General features: G+C 37.2%; 1 protein-coding gene across 1 annotated transcript in view; it reads right to left on the minus strand.

The window, feature by feature from the left end:
• The window catches only part of LOC148955407 (uncharacterized), a 192736-nt gene that overhangs the window by 132645 nt on the left and 44282 nt on the right, over positions 1–15809 (minus strand). The window contains exon 2 of the mRNA XM_089107293.1: positions 11356–11535. Within this exon, the coding sequence (XP_088963419.1) occupies positions 11356–11535 (180 nt within the window). The remainder of the gene's footprint in view (positions 1–11355; positions 11536–15809) is intronic.

The raw sequence follows: 15809 nt of genomic DNA on the forward strand, positions 1-15809 counted from the left end.
TCCAACTACTCTTTGCCATGTGTGAACTATAAATGGCGTGAAAATCCTTGTTAGGTCCCCGACACTACCATTGTTGAGGACAATGGGCCACAAGGATGGTTCTTTGAAGCTGACGGTCACATTCCGCTAGCGCTTCACAACTCAGTCAAAGATATTGTCTTTCCCTGTATCAATCGGCCCGTGAGCAGGGGCTCTCTGAGCCCCTACAATCGATCAGTGGTTGAGGATATTACGATTCATTGGACTCACTGTAAACCAACACTGAGTGCTGAGTCGGACCCTAAGGAGAATATTGCTGTTCACCATATGCTATTGCATTGGATGGTGAACACTGGCTTCAAAATCACTCAGATACGTAGGGTCCTGCAGTTCAATCAGAAACCTTATTTAAAGTCGTTTATCGACACCTTTGTCGATAAACGCTCTAGGGCAAATTCAAAGGTGGAGAAGGAAATGTATAAGCTCATTCTAAATTCAGCGTTTGGCAAAATGTGTGAAAGCGTACGGAACAGATCTCGCTGCGACGTCGTGACTGACTCTCTAGAGTGTGCACGAATTATTGCCGACCCCAATTTTACATCATTCACGAGCATAGAGGCCGGCATGGTTCTTCTACACAGGCGAAAGCGAAATGTAGTACTGAACAAGAATATAGCAGGCGGCAGTTCAGTACTAGAAATTTCAAAAAAGCTCATGTTGTCGTTCTTTTACAATGTGTGCAAGGTGCAATGGCCACGGGAGGGGGAGGTTCAAGTTTACTATGGTGATACAGACTCTCTGCTGTTAAAGGTAAATGGGACTGAATTGGATTTATTGGGTTATTTGCAAAAGGGGGTGCACATCAGCTCGTGGATGGATTTCACCAACTGGAATCCGACTCTCTACACCGAGTTGGTGAAAAGTCAAGCACCAAACCAACTATTAAAATTAAAATCAGAGACGGGGAGTGATTTGATATCCAGGGGGGTGTTCCCGGGCCCCAAAGTTTATTGCGTTGAAACTCATAGTGGGGAAGAAAAGAAGGCGTGTAAAGGGGTGCCTACAGATTTTGTAAAGAGCAATTTTAACATGAGCGTGTACAGAGACTGTGTAGAAAGTAGCCGAGTGCCAAGAGCAAAAGTGCTTGCAATTCGCTCTCTACAGTATAGAAATTATACTGTGAGAGTGGAGAAGAATGCAATGTCATGTATATCCGACAAGGTCTATCTGCTCGAGAACGGTGTGAGTGTCCTACCCCACGGTCACTACCGTATTTCAGACCGAGTTGAATGCATTGACTATCGCAATCAACTTGGTCTGGATAAATTAACCTAACCAACTACCCTCCCCTCCTCAACCTGTACATCTAACCCAAGCACTAACTCACCCTCAACTACCCCAGCGCCGTGACGACAAATATTCTATTTCACTCCCGCGGCCCCCGGGGGAAGGGGTTCCCTTCCCACGGCCACCCAGGGGAGGGGGGTCCCGCCCATGGCCGGCCGGCCTTCGGCCCCAAGGCTCTGGGGGGGGGGGACCCACACCTTGAAATTAATAAAGTTAAACGGTGCTATTGTTATCAGGTGGGTTATTTTGGTGTGGCTGACTTGTTGGTTCTAATAGTTTTTAAAGAAAAAAATTTTTTTAGAGACAAGTGATTAAGCTGCTGGACAAAAAGTGTTGTACATAAAAGTGTTTAAATACAAAAAGTGCTGCTAATGGACAAAAAGTACTTTATTATAAAGTGTTATCGTTGCAGTTCATGTTGAACAAGTTTTCATGTTGACCATGAAATTTTGTCAACTGTTCTTGTGTTATTATTTTTATCGTTGTTCATGTTGACTGCAAATATTTGTTTTCATGCAGTGTCGAAATAAATGCTGCCATGAAATATTGTTTTTTTTGTTGTTCTTGAATAGATCTATGGGGAAAATTACTACTTATTCATTGAGCACATATGACTTACAGTTAGTTGTAGTCAGACTGTTGTCAGCAGCAGCATGTATCAATTTAAAACACCCTTTAGATCGTTTCTGTGTGGGCCATCAATGTCGGGGAAAACAACACTTTTAACTAAAATAATTCAAAATTGCTATAAAATGTTTTTGTAAAAGCCGAAAAAAATCTACTATTGCTATAGTATTTGGCAGGAGTCCTATGATAAAATAAAAGCTGGTGCCACAACCATACCAATACAATTCATACGAGGACTTGATGTTTTCAATAGTATTGAACCGAACTCGTGGCTAATCATTGATGATTTGGCTGAATCCATTGAACAGTTCTCACAGGAAATGCTACAACTGTTCACTGTTCGCTCCCATCATGAACACATTTCCGTTACTCTGGTTCTACACAATCTGTTTCATCAGAGCAAATGTATGCGAACCCTTGCTTTGAATTGCACTGTCTATATTATCTATCGAGTCGTTGGTGATTCTAGCTCGCTAATAACCCACAATAAACAAATCAATCCAGGAGCCCCAAAAATTCTGTTGTCAGCATAAACTCAGGCGACTATCAAGCCCTACGGTTACATTTTGATGGATCTTAATCAGAGCACGCCCGAGGATCTACGTGTAGTCACCGACATTTTCAACAATGAAATTACAGTATATCTTCCGGTGAACAGTAGAAAAGACTATTAGTCACCATTATGACACTGAAGAAACTACACGAACAACGGCATTTATTTTCCGTTTTAAGCACTTCAAAACCATTGCTTAGGAAGGCTATACTCAAACATGGCGTTGACAATGATTTCATTAATCTAATATCTGAACTTTGTTTAAAATTAACTGAGGGTAATGTTCAACTGCCAGAAGGTGTTAGACAACAGACAAAGCAACATCGTTCCATTGTACGCGCCTGGGCTTTTAAAAAAAAGTTAAAAAAATTTAAAAGAACACGGCTCCTTCAAGCAGGCGGTAGCTTTTTCACACTTTTAATACAAATAATTGCAGGACTTGTAAACAGTTTTCTCTAGATGGCTAAACCATATAAATTGACACCATTTGAACTTGTCCTCTCCCCCATCGAACATTTTTAGGAAAATCTAATCAAATTCCTTAACAATAAGAATATTGCACATGAGAGAACACTTCTTTTACTTCAAGATGCATTGTGACGTGTGGACAAACATAAGACTTATCTTGAGAGGCCCGTCACTGATCGTTCTAAACAGGAGACATCTCCTCAAGATTCTGCAGCAGCATCAAAGGAGAAGGACTTGAATTCAATTGTATTGAAAATTGGAAACCTATTGCCTTTGACCTATCGAGAACAGAGTAAAAGAGTATTATCGTATCTTATGTTGGAAACTGGCGATCAAGTTCAAGTCGAGAGCACAGGGAAACGAATTATAATTCAGGGAAAAAGTTATAATCTAGTTGATTTAATTTGTGATATGGTGGCGAATCGTAAAGGACTCTTATCCTTTGACGATAATCTATACACCTTTCTGTGTGTATCAAACTTTCCTAAAAGTCTTATTGGCAATAAGCAAATTCTAAAAAAACTAAGAGAATATAGTCCTCCAACAACACCATTTAAAAAAGAAGAAGAAGATTTGGTATTTGAAGATACTAGCAGCACCACTGATTTTACAACACCTGTGGCTGCTATTCAAAATTAAAGACAAATTGATTCGCCCACCAGTGTGCAACAGGGGAGTAGACATTACACTACGTGTTTACACTCAAAATAGATGAAGTTTTGAATGGTGTCTATGAAAATTTTGGCGAGCTGGGAAGTTTAAGTTCCCCCAAAACGCTTTCCAAAGCTGTGTCCGACACCACCACATTGAAAAATGCAAAAGAGTATCTAGAAAATGAACCAAGTTACACACTGCATCGGAATCACAGGATTCACAGTAAGCAATATCGACAAACTAAAGCCTTTTCCTCACTCCATATAATGCAAATGGATCTTCTAACTTTAGACGCACGTCAACGGCGTCACAATGCGCCCTACAAATATATTCTAGTGGCAATCAGTGTCGTTAGTCGCTACGCATTTGCCATTCCACTGCGATCAAAGAGAGGTGTTGAAGTTTCTCGGGCCATTGAAAGTATTCTTGAACAGGATTCGTATAGAAAAATTCAATCGGATCATGGCAGTGAATTTGTTAATCCCCATGTGCAAAAGGTTCTTTTGAAATATAATACAACACTTTATCATAGTCACAGTCCGATAAAGGCTGCATTGGCTGAACGATTAATAAGAACTATTCGTCTATTAATTTCAAGATATTGCGCATTTAAAAATAAACCGGCTTTTATTCATTATTTTTATAAAATCATGTTGATTTATAATCAACGACCCCATTGATCTCTGTCCAACTCTACACCAACGGATGTTCACTACAATGAAAATACATTTGATGCTTTTCTAAAGCAATACTCAATGGGTGAAAAAGAGAAAAAGAAGAAGAAATTCAATATTGGTGATACTGTTCTAAATAATAGAACCACCAATATTTTTGAAAAAGAAATTTATTTATGGAGCATTGAACTTTTCAAAGTTTCTAAAATTCTGAACACTGTACCCATAACATATCGACTATTAGACACCAAGTATGATGAAATTATCGGTGGTTTTTATGAATATGAACTGAAAAAAGTTAGAAACACTAGTGACATTTATCAAATTGAAAAGATATTAAAGAGTCGTACACGCCTTGGTAAGAGACAGTTGCTTGTTTGCTTGCTAGGATACAACTCGGATTATGATTCTTGGGTCAGTGCTGAAGATATTAACAATGCCCAATGATTTCTCTTTGACTTTCATGTCCAATGTTTCTGATCCTCTCTACAATGATCTGACTAGAACAATTAATTTTTGGACAAAACTCTCTCCCACCATTAATTTTGATGGAAAGTATGAAGTGGATCTTGTTGACTGTATTCTCAAAAATAGATATGACATACTGAGAAAGGATCGTAAATATGAAATAAAAATTAGACCCTATGATTGGCCGCCACCACCAGGTGATCAAGAACAAATTCAAAAAATCAATTGGTTGGATTATACATATATTGAATTACCCTACGAGGAACTCACCTGTATGAATGATTTATGTAGTTATATTAATAAAAGAATTTCCGCTCGTAAAAAGGGAGCTTTTCATTTCAACTATTCGAAGGAGGAGGGCAAATTAAACATTAATTCAACTATTGCCAGTGAAAAGGTTATTCTCAATGATAACCTAAAGGATGTTCTTGACTTTAAGCTCAATATAATCAACGGTAGAAGTGCGGGAAACACTAATTTCATTTTTGGTGACTACCCGCCTGCCTTCTCCACAGACACTTGTATATTTCTCTATGCTTCATTTATGGAAACATCTCGAGTTGGTAATTCAAATGTCCCCCTCCTACGAGTTCTTGAACGAAAAACCAATCAAGAACATATTCACCACTACAATATAAAGCATCTTTAGTATATCCCCGTAAACACTTCCTATTTGGAACTCTGTCAGTTAACACTAAGAACTAAATTGGGCGATCCAATAGCACTTTCAAAAGGGTTGGTTGTGATTACATGCCATTTTCGACCCATCATTCAACAGCAAGATGTATAATAAAAAAGTGGTATTCACTTGTCCTGATATTGACTGCTATGTTAATACTCTTGGTCCCAGACAACAGGGCAATGGAATGTACTACTATAAAGGTCGCTCGTCAATGTCTGGCTACGGTCTTGGCAGTTGGTTTGCTAAGCTGTTTCGCTCTTCACTACCACTGGCTAGAAAATATCTTGGACCGGCTGCGATAGAATTTGCATCCTCTACACTATACGATTGGGGCTCTGGCAACGATTTTAAAAAAAAGTGCTTCGGAAAATCTTAGGTCCAATGCGCGAACCCTTGGCGAAAAATTAAAACAGAATGGTAAAGGCTTAAAAAGGCCAAGAAACAATGCATCCCTCATCAGTCTCTACTCAGGACGGAAACGTAAGACACCCCTTTTGTCAAAGAAAAGAAGGAAAAATTCGACACGTAGTGTAACCAGAAGTCCCAGGAAGAAAATTGTTTGATCGAAACTAGATTTCTTCTCCTAAAATGTCCTACCTACCTCATAAGGATTCTCAACCTTCAATCACCGCCTCATTGAATCTATTCAATGCTAAAATATCGATGTGAGTGTCAAGCATGGATACTATGAGTAATTTTATCAACTGCAACCCCTCTCTGATAATCTTCACTTCCAAATTTATTCTAATGAAGAATACGTTATTGAATTGTCTTCCACATTTATAGATTTACAAATGAAAGTCTTGAAAACTAACAATTCAATGCCGATTCGAGGCGATGGAATATCCTATGAAAATTGTATACTACACAATTTATTTCGTCAAATTAGTGTCTACATCAATGGCACGTTGGTGAGCACAAGCAATAATCTCTCCAACTATGCTAGCTATATCCAATTCATGCTGATGACATCCAAGTCATACAATGAACTGAGAGGCGCCTCCAATGGATATGAATATATTACTAATACTGACAGTACAGATGCGCTTAAAAATGCTACAACTAGTGAATTACATCTAGTTGGAAAAATATATAATGAAATATTTAATATACCTCAATGGCTGCCGCCCAATGTTAAAGTGGATATAAAATTGACGCTTGCACCATCCAATTTCATATTGAGAAAAGAACTTGCTGGTCATCCCAATGTAAGTCTCTCCCTCACCTCAGCAATACTACATGTACGCAAACAGCAGGTTATGAGTTCTGTTGCTTTGGCCGTGGAAAAACTGAGAGCCAATGGCAACAATATTAAACTGCTTGTTCCTCATACAATCAACAATCAACGTCATATTGCAATGGGGTCACGCACCTTCACCGATTCATCCTTTATCAATGGCGAAATCCCCTCGAAATTGGCTTTGGCCTTTGTAAAGAGCGCGAGTGCAATAGGATCATGGACTGAATGTCCACATAAATTCGAGATGTTTGGACTTTCATCTCTTGTGTGCAAAGTAAACGGCATCCCACTCTACAATCTATCTTTTGATAAATCCTATAGAACATTGTACAAGTTGACCATGCAAACCCTAGATCATGATTCGCAACTATTTGAAAATGGTATAACCGAAGATATGTTTGCTAAAACACATGGTATCATTGTACTGGATTTGTTGGGTACACAGGATGTGAGTATAGTACGTACGGGGAGTATGCGTTTAGAGTGTACATTTGCCGACCTATTGGCAGAGAGTATTGCACTAATCTCACTAAGCCAATATGAAACCTAGTGGGAAATCACTCCCGAAGGCAGTGTTCTACTAGACTTGGCGCCATGAACACCAGTCAAATAATCAATGTATTTAATATGGACCCCTACATGTCTCAGTACAAATCCTATTGTCTGCCCTCGGACTATCTTGAAAAAAATTCAAAGTGTCAACAATACCTTAATTATTGTTAATAGAAGTCCGTCGACTGTGCTGACGGGTCATTGGCTGTGCATCTTTCAAACAATGAAGACGATTGAATTTTTTGATCCTCTTGGTCTACCATATAGATTCTACACACCCCACATCAGCAACTATATTGAGAGCAGTGGGAAAACTATTATTCAAAATCGAAAGAGGGTACAGGATCTAACGATTAAGAGCTGTGGCTTCCATGCACTACTATATTTTGTGTTCCGATGTCGTGGCTATACTTACAAGCAGTTTCTCCACATTTATGTTGACAATCCACATCTGAATGACTTTCTAGTGGAAAATATCCTCTCAGACCTATATAGTATTGATTTCAGTGCCCTAAGAGTAAAGTGCTTAAAAAATGTTTGTGAATTTGTTTATTAATAAAATGTATATATATATACAACAATGTCTTTCAATTTTCACTTTAGATTTCTTCATCTTCGGTGTATAGGCAACTATCTTGAACCACTAATGCTGGTAAATCATTTGGATTCACTGTATATTGATCTTGATTGACTGCAAAGTCAGGGTCACATTTTCTACAGTACAATGTAACTTCACTCTTGTCATATCTTTTTGTATAGTCAATTATACTATTTGCATTCATATTATGAAATTCAAGAGTTTCAATCTGTCTATTAGAACCAATATCACATACAGTGTTTTCAAGTGGTGAATCACATTCGGTCACTGCCAAATAAAAATCACTTGGTTTATGGTCATAGTAGGCAGTGTCGTCACAGCGATGACGTAGAAACCAGATTGTTTTGTTACTCCAACAGTTGAATCGTAGACCAGATTCCTCTTCCCAGAATAATTTAAATCCACGACGATACTAATCTCGTAGAAATAAACTGAAATCACGTTTGGGATTCTTTCCAATCATAGCGGGGTAAGTATTCTCCCACTGATCACATTTATCATAGTGACAATTGGAGCACAGATTCCCTCTAGGATGAGAGTCACACACCTCCTCAAGACATGAATTACATCCTTTAATTTGTACTGCATAGCCTCTATGTAATTTACAAGGATTACATAATTTACACTTTTCACTATAGTCATCAATAATTGTACAATTCTCACATTGATTCCAACTGCCAAGAGTGTACATGCACATTGGACATATATAGAACATTTTTCGGTTTCCAATGTCACCTCCCTCCCCACTAAGACGAAACTGATCCTCGTCGTTCAATAAATTCAAGGAGATGGAAATGGTGGGAGAGAGGAGTAGCTCTGTAACGTTACCTCTTTCGAATGATGGGGGGAGCCATCTACATTGAATCCATTGGCAATGTTTTCAAAAGTATATCCACAATATCATTTTGCCGTGTCGTGATCAATATATCAATAAATTGACTATAAGCATTTGAATCACATTTTAAAAGTTTCATACAATAGTCCAATGGGGGAGAATCACTCCTCATTATATTGTCAAGTGTTCCCCGACAAGAGAATATCCTGCGTTTAAGAGATAACTCGAGAAAATCATCATCTAAAATCAAATGTTTTTCCATAAACACTAGATTTGATCTAATTCTCTCTTTCTCAAATTCATTCATTTTTCAATCCTTTCACTCTGACTGCCAACTCTAGACTGAGCCTGATTCGCTAGCCTAACCACTTCCCCTCGATTACGCAATCAAGTTCTCGGAAATCCATTTCCCCTTCGATTACGCAATCAAGTTCTCGGAAATCCACTTCCCCTTCGATTACGCAATCAAGTTCTCGGAAATTCACTTCCCCCTCGAGTACGCAATCAAGTTCTCGGAAATTCACTTCCCCTTCGAGTCCTAGATCAATAACATTGTTCCTGTTAGAATTCAATGCGCATGTGCAACCTTTGCCCCGGAGTTATTACACACGGAAACATCAAATAAATCGACCTTGGAAAAAGAGGTCATTGACCCCATTAACCACGTGTTCTCCCTAATGACTCTATGCCCTTATTTGGGGTGCAAAAAAAGTTGTAGGTGGCAGCAGGGGTGGGTGACACGATCAATAGGGTCACCTCTACTTATGTATTTAACGATGACCAACCCCCGAGAGCCCCAAAGGCAAAGGTTGTAGTTTATGCCCAGGGGGCATATAAGATTTTATAGATAGTTATCGTAAAACTTCAAAACGGGCTCATTCAATTCGAAATTGAGAGGGCTAGTGCCCTTTGTAATAGTCGAAAGTGATTGGAATTAACCTCCCTCTAACGCCCACTAGTTCTCCACACATCTTTAATCAAAGCTGGAAGATAGTAATGTTTTCAGCACAAGAGAAAATTCTGCAGACTAGATATTTAAAAAGGGCCTCAGGTTAAGGGTTGTAGTTTTTTCCCTGGGGACATTAAAAGTACTATTAGAACCCTTTTTCGTTTTTAAAAGTGCTCATTCGATTGGAAATTGAAAGGCCTAGTGCCTTTTTTAATAATCGAAAGTGATTGGAAGGCTTGACATTTTTATAGTAAAGATCGATGTGGGTATAATATATAATTTTTGTTGTTGTTGTTTAGACCAGGGCACTTCGTATCGAAGGAGTTGTCGTGGGAACTTCGAAAAGGGCTCATTTGATTGAAAATAGAAAGGGTTGATGCCCTTTTTAATAGTCGAAAGTGATTGGAGGGCAACTAGTCCCCCTTCCACTCCCACCCTCCCATTTGCCCATTATGTTTAAAAACTAAATGTGCACTGCGATAATGCTAATTCCCAAAAATGCATCTCAACAGTATCCCAAGAACGACTGAGGGTATTATATTCAAACTTTCGGGGATACTTCTGCTCTTAAAATTTAACCAAATCAAAATAGCGTAAGTGTATCCAAGCTATCAAAGAAAGTAAACAGATTTTTTTGCGAATGGTATCAAGTTTTCAATTTCAGGTCAACTAGAGCAGGTATGAAACTAAATTAAACAGTACTATTTGTGTCCGGATTTTTAAAAGGGTTTATGTTGTTAAAAATTGCTGAAAATTTTTCTCCAGCATACAAATAGCAGGCCAAACTAAAAAGTCTTAAAAAACAAAAAGATTTAAAGTATTATTTTCTTTTTCTCTGAAAAGACTATATCAATATAAAACGAACAAAAATTAATTAAAAAGCTTTTTCTACAAAAAAAAAAGTTTTTCAAAGAAAAGTAAAGAACTCCATTGAACAAAAAAGAGCAAAAATAAATCAAATAATCTACCAAGCGTGAAACTACCACAAATCAGCATCGATAAATAAATGAAACCCAAAACGAACAGAAATTACAATAAATAAACGAGTCGAACTCAAACGATTAGAAATTAACATCAGTTGGGCTCAAAACTCCTATGCCTTCCCAAGGCCAGAACAAAATTTGCACTTTACTGAAAAAAATACAAATGAATGTGCATTGTCAGTTTAATATACATATACTGATATTTAGCAATCAAAATGTTGACATTATTTGATTTATTAAAGTTATAAAAGTAAAAACATTTTTCTTTTTTCAGTAAAGTGAAAATTTTATTCTGTCATAGGGGTTATTCAGGTATAGGGGTTTTGAGCCCAATTGATATTATTTTCTGCTTGAGTACCCAAAACGAACAGAAATTACAATAAATAATCTCAAAACGAGCAGAAATTAACATAAGTTGGGCGCAAAACCCCTATGCCTTCCCAAGGCCAGAACAAAATTTGCACTTTACTAAAAAAATACAAATGAATGTGCATTGTCAGTTTAATATACATATACTGATATTGAGTAATCAAAATGTTAATATTATTTGATTTATTAAAGTTATAAAAGTAAAAATATTTATTTTTTCCAGAAGGACAACTTTTTTCCAGAGGGATAGGCATTGCGCACATTCTTTGAAAAACATACTTCTTTTTCTTTTTCAGTGATGAATGAGATTTTTTTTTATGAAACAGTCACAAGCACCTGTTTCAAGTGTGTTTCATAATCCGCCAATTAGAACTTACTTGTTGTTCAGATCCTTTGGTATTTACAACCTTGAAGTCTTCCGAGACTGATTTCCCAACTTCAGCTGAAAACACAATTTTGGGTTGAGACTTGAAGGGCTCCAGGTAAACAAGCTGCGTTGGCTCTGTTTCCTCTTTAGAAGCTGTCGCCCCTTTAAGATGAGGAGGTGTTTTCTTTATCTGTAAAATAAACTCATTATTTTTTTTGTCAGAGTATAATAGTGACCGCAACTGAAGAGCCCGGCTGTATTGTATAGGGGCATTTATAATTTCCTCATTATTTAAAAAATCTACAATTTATTTATTTGCAGTTACTTTCTTCTCAATTCTACAGCATATGTTCTTTAATAAATGAACATCAGTTCTGTATTGTTTATTAAATAAAAAAAACAAGTTTTTATAACTGAAAGTAAGGAGTGACATTAAAACTTAAAACGAAAGGAAATTATTCCGAATATGAAAGTAGCTGTCCCCTCCTCAACGCCCCGCTTTTTACGCTAAAGTTTTTTATTAGTTTAAAAAGTAGAGTTGTGACAAAGAGCCAAACTTTAGAGTAAATAGCGGGGTGTTGAGGAGGGGACAGCCCTCCAGGAAAAACCCTCCCAATGTAAAAATCTCCCCGTATAAAATAACCACACCAAAAAATAAATGAAACTCAAAACAAACAGAAATAAAAAAAAAAGTCAAACTCAAAACAAGCAGAAATTAATCTGAGTAGGGTTCTAATCCCTATGCTTTCTAAAAGAAAGCATAGGGTTCACTTATAACTTTAAGAAAACCAAAATTAATTAAGATTTTAAGGAATAAATATCAGCATATGTATATTAAACTGACAATTCACACTTTTTTCAGTAAATTCATTTGATTTTTTTTCAGTAAAGTACAAATTATATTCTGGCTCTTAGAAAGTTTTGGGTTTCATTTATTTATTGATATTGATTTGTGGTAGTTGTATTCTTTGTAAATTATTTGATTCTATTTTTTTTCATTTTTGGTTTAATGGAGTTCTTTACTTTTTTTGAAAAATTTATTTTGTGGAAAAAGTTTTTTTGATTAATTATCTAACAACGCCCGACGGGTAAGTTAATAATCCTGACCTAATTTTTCAATATACTTAAACTCGAAAATATGATCGTTATTTTACACATGCAGGAAATTTTCCAAGGAAGGATTTACCACTGAGGACAGCTTTTCCGCAGGGTGGGGGGCTATTTCGGGAAGAGAATTGTCTGCGTGGGAGTTTTTTTTTTTTTTTTTTTTGTTGGATTTCCTTTCTTTCGAGTTCTCAGCAGCGTGTGACGTCGGCGGAGAGGAGTGAGTGAATTTAATACCCGATAGAAAGAATGAATTTTAAGGCCCAAATATTCTAACTCATTGAACTTTCAGATACATATAGTGATTTTTTGGAAGGGGGGGGGGGTAAGGAAGAAAGTGATATCTAATACTTTTTTTCACACCTTTAATATTGGTTCCGGGGGGAGGGGGGTAGTGCTTCTCCTATTACGACAATCTTTCCTAAATAGCATAGAATATCACATTCACCTGCCGTTCCGGCACGAGGTGAAACAGGCAAGGTGGACATCACAAGCCTCGATGGGAAATTTCGTGACAGAATTTTACGTCCTGACTCGATGCGGAAACGAGCTAGTGCTGATTCAGTATAAATCCCGGGGAAATTCTAGATGAAGGATTCATTATGATAGAAATTAGTTTAGTTATGTGAATGAAACTTTGAAAAGTGAATCTAGGGACTAAATTAAGGCAACTTAGGGCAAATACAAGTGCATCTCTCTCCACCTTTTCCGTCTCCAAAAGAAAAAAGACATTTGATGCCGTTGGGCAAATTTTGTGTGATAAAAGTGAAATTTTCAGAAATAAATCGACAGCAAAAACTATATCCAAGGGATGTATTTTGAGCCGCATGTTTTTGCTAAATACTGATTTACATTACAGGGCAAGGGGCTTTGATGGGACAGTAGCCCAAAACTTTTTTGTGGGGTTTTCGTCTTAAGTTTAAAGTGAAAATTTTGTCCGGGTCTTTAGGAGGCACGGGGGGCGTTAGTCATACCTTTCTTAATGGTAGTTTCTGCTCATTTCGAGTTTGACTTGGTTATCTATTATAATTTATGTTTGTTTTGGGTTTCATTTATTTATTGATAGTGATTTATGGTAGTATTACGTTTGAAAAATTATTTGACCTCATTTCTGCTCTTCTTTGGTTTAACGTAGCTCCTAATTTTTCTTTGAATAATTGCCTTTGTTTAAAAATTAATTTCTGTCCGTTCCTAATCGACGTAATCTTCATTGGTTAAGAAACGAATATTTTTAAAACTTTTCGGTTTTTCTCTATAAGAATCCAAATTTTGGCTTTTTATACAGCCTATATATGCTGGGCAAAATTTGCAACAATTTTTTACAATATTTGTACCATAATACTTTGGATTGATGGATGCGGGGGAAAATATTCACATATATGAGTTGAAAATCTGCACAATCTCTGGGATTCTCAACCCCATTATGTTACAACTTTGAGTATGGACAAATGTTAATAAGCGCTTCCCCTCCACATGCCCTGAAAGCTTCAACTTAATTCCCTTAGCCTTTCCTGAGATATCTCAGATACACCCTTTTGACAACCTTGGATGCATATAGTGCATTTTGATTTAGTTCAATTTCTTATTGAAGCTGCCCCGACAATTTTAATCTTTAGCCATTTCGGAGATATTGCAGATATGCTCTTTCGATAAAATTGGATGCATATAGTGTGTTTTGATTTAGTTTAGCATCCCTAAAAAATGCTCTGAAGGTCCATCGTAATACCCTGAGTTTTTCCCGGGATAGTGCATTGACATCCTTTAGACAATATGGATACAAATAATTCATCTACTGCGTGTGTATCTACTACCTTTCTCAATAACATATACGTTATGTAAACAATGTACGGATTGCATAACTTCCAGCCCTTGCCCCAAAGCCTGTGAGGGGGGAGGTCATCCCCAGATGGCATAGTCATTGGACCTTTCAACTATGCCGAACAAAATGGCTGTCTTATTACTAATACTTCACATTATAGTTTAGATAACAATTTACTTTCATAAAAAATGGTAAATACTAATACTATATCTATCAAACTGTCCTCATTTTCACAGCAACTTAGTACTACAGAGTACATAACAGAGTAGATTGTTCGGTTAATAAAGAATAGATTAATTGTTGCAGCAATGATAAAAAATGAATACAAACATTATATAGGACTGTATTTGGCCCCATTGGGGGGGGGGGGTAATTGTAACGGTAGTGACCATTTCATGTGAAGAGCGAATATACGAGTGTTGAACGGGGATAATGGTGCTACTGGTACAGGATTGCAAATTCATTTTTCTCCCATAATATATATGCCTTGTAAGTTTCAAGCCATTGGAAGAAAAAAAAATCCAGATAATCTCTCATCATTGATGCGACTTTTTTTTTAGAGTCTTCATTTGTTTGACCAAGGGTACCTCCTTTGTTCTAGTAGATAATTGGCCCTTTTAAGCGTCAAATTGTATTTTGGAGACCAAAAATTTCTGGTCCTTTAATCTCCTGCCCCAAACATGAAATTTTAAAGTACACTTTACCCCCCCCCTAATGATCCCTGCAAGTTTCCAATAGATTCCACAAGCCGCTCCCAAGATATTGCAGATACCTGATTCATATAAACTGAACACCCATAGTGTTCTGATTTGTCTCCTTACCCACTCTGGGTAGATAATAAGTCCCATGGGAGCTTTTAGCGCTTTAGGTTGATCTAAGACAACCGATTTCTCCCCCCTTTGTCCCCTCCCCTTAAGTCTCTGTGCACCCCTCCAGACAATGGAAGTATCAGCTCTATCCCTCAAGCTCCTCCCAAGATATTGTTAATATGGTATTTTGATAACCTGGATACATATAGCGCATTGATTCCCCTCCAGTCCCTCTCTTAAGTCAAAATTCGAGATCCACTTGGCCCCTCTAACACTGTAAGTTTCAACTTGATCTCCCAAGATTCCTTCGGCTTTTCTGCATTCAAATACCAAAAAAAAAAAAAAAACGAAAATAAAGAACAAACACAGATTTATCGAAATAGCACCCCAATAGATACTACACCCGGGGGCACGTGTGCCACCTTGAAGCACCCCCCCCCCCATATTTACAATGCTGAAAAAAAATTAATCTCGGAAATAAAACAAAGAATGTGCGAATTGTGTAGAAAAAAAAAGAAGAAATGTCTGCTAAAGATTTGAGATTCATTATGAGCCAATATGGTTCCTGGATACGTATTAAATAAAAAAGAAACAAGTTTTTTTAACTGAAAGTAAGGAGCGACATTAAAACTTAAAACGAACAGAAATTATTCCGTATATGAAAGGGGCTGTCCCCTCCTCAACGCCTCGCTCTTTACGCTAAAGTTTTTCATTGTTTAAAAAAAACAGATT

This window comes from Artemia sp. Qi Xiang Cuo, chromosome 2, assembly GCF_049724085.1.
Source record: "Artemia sp. Qi Xiang Cuo chromosome 2, ASM4972408v1, whole genome shotgun sequence".
Classification (NCBI taxonomy): domain Eukaryota; kingdom Metazoa; phylum Arthropoda; class Branchiopoda; order Anostraca; family Artemiidae; genus Artemia; species Artemia sp. Qi Xiang Cuo.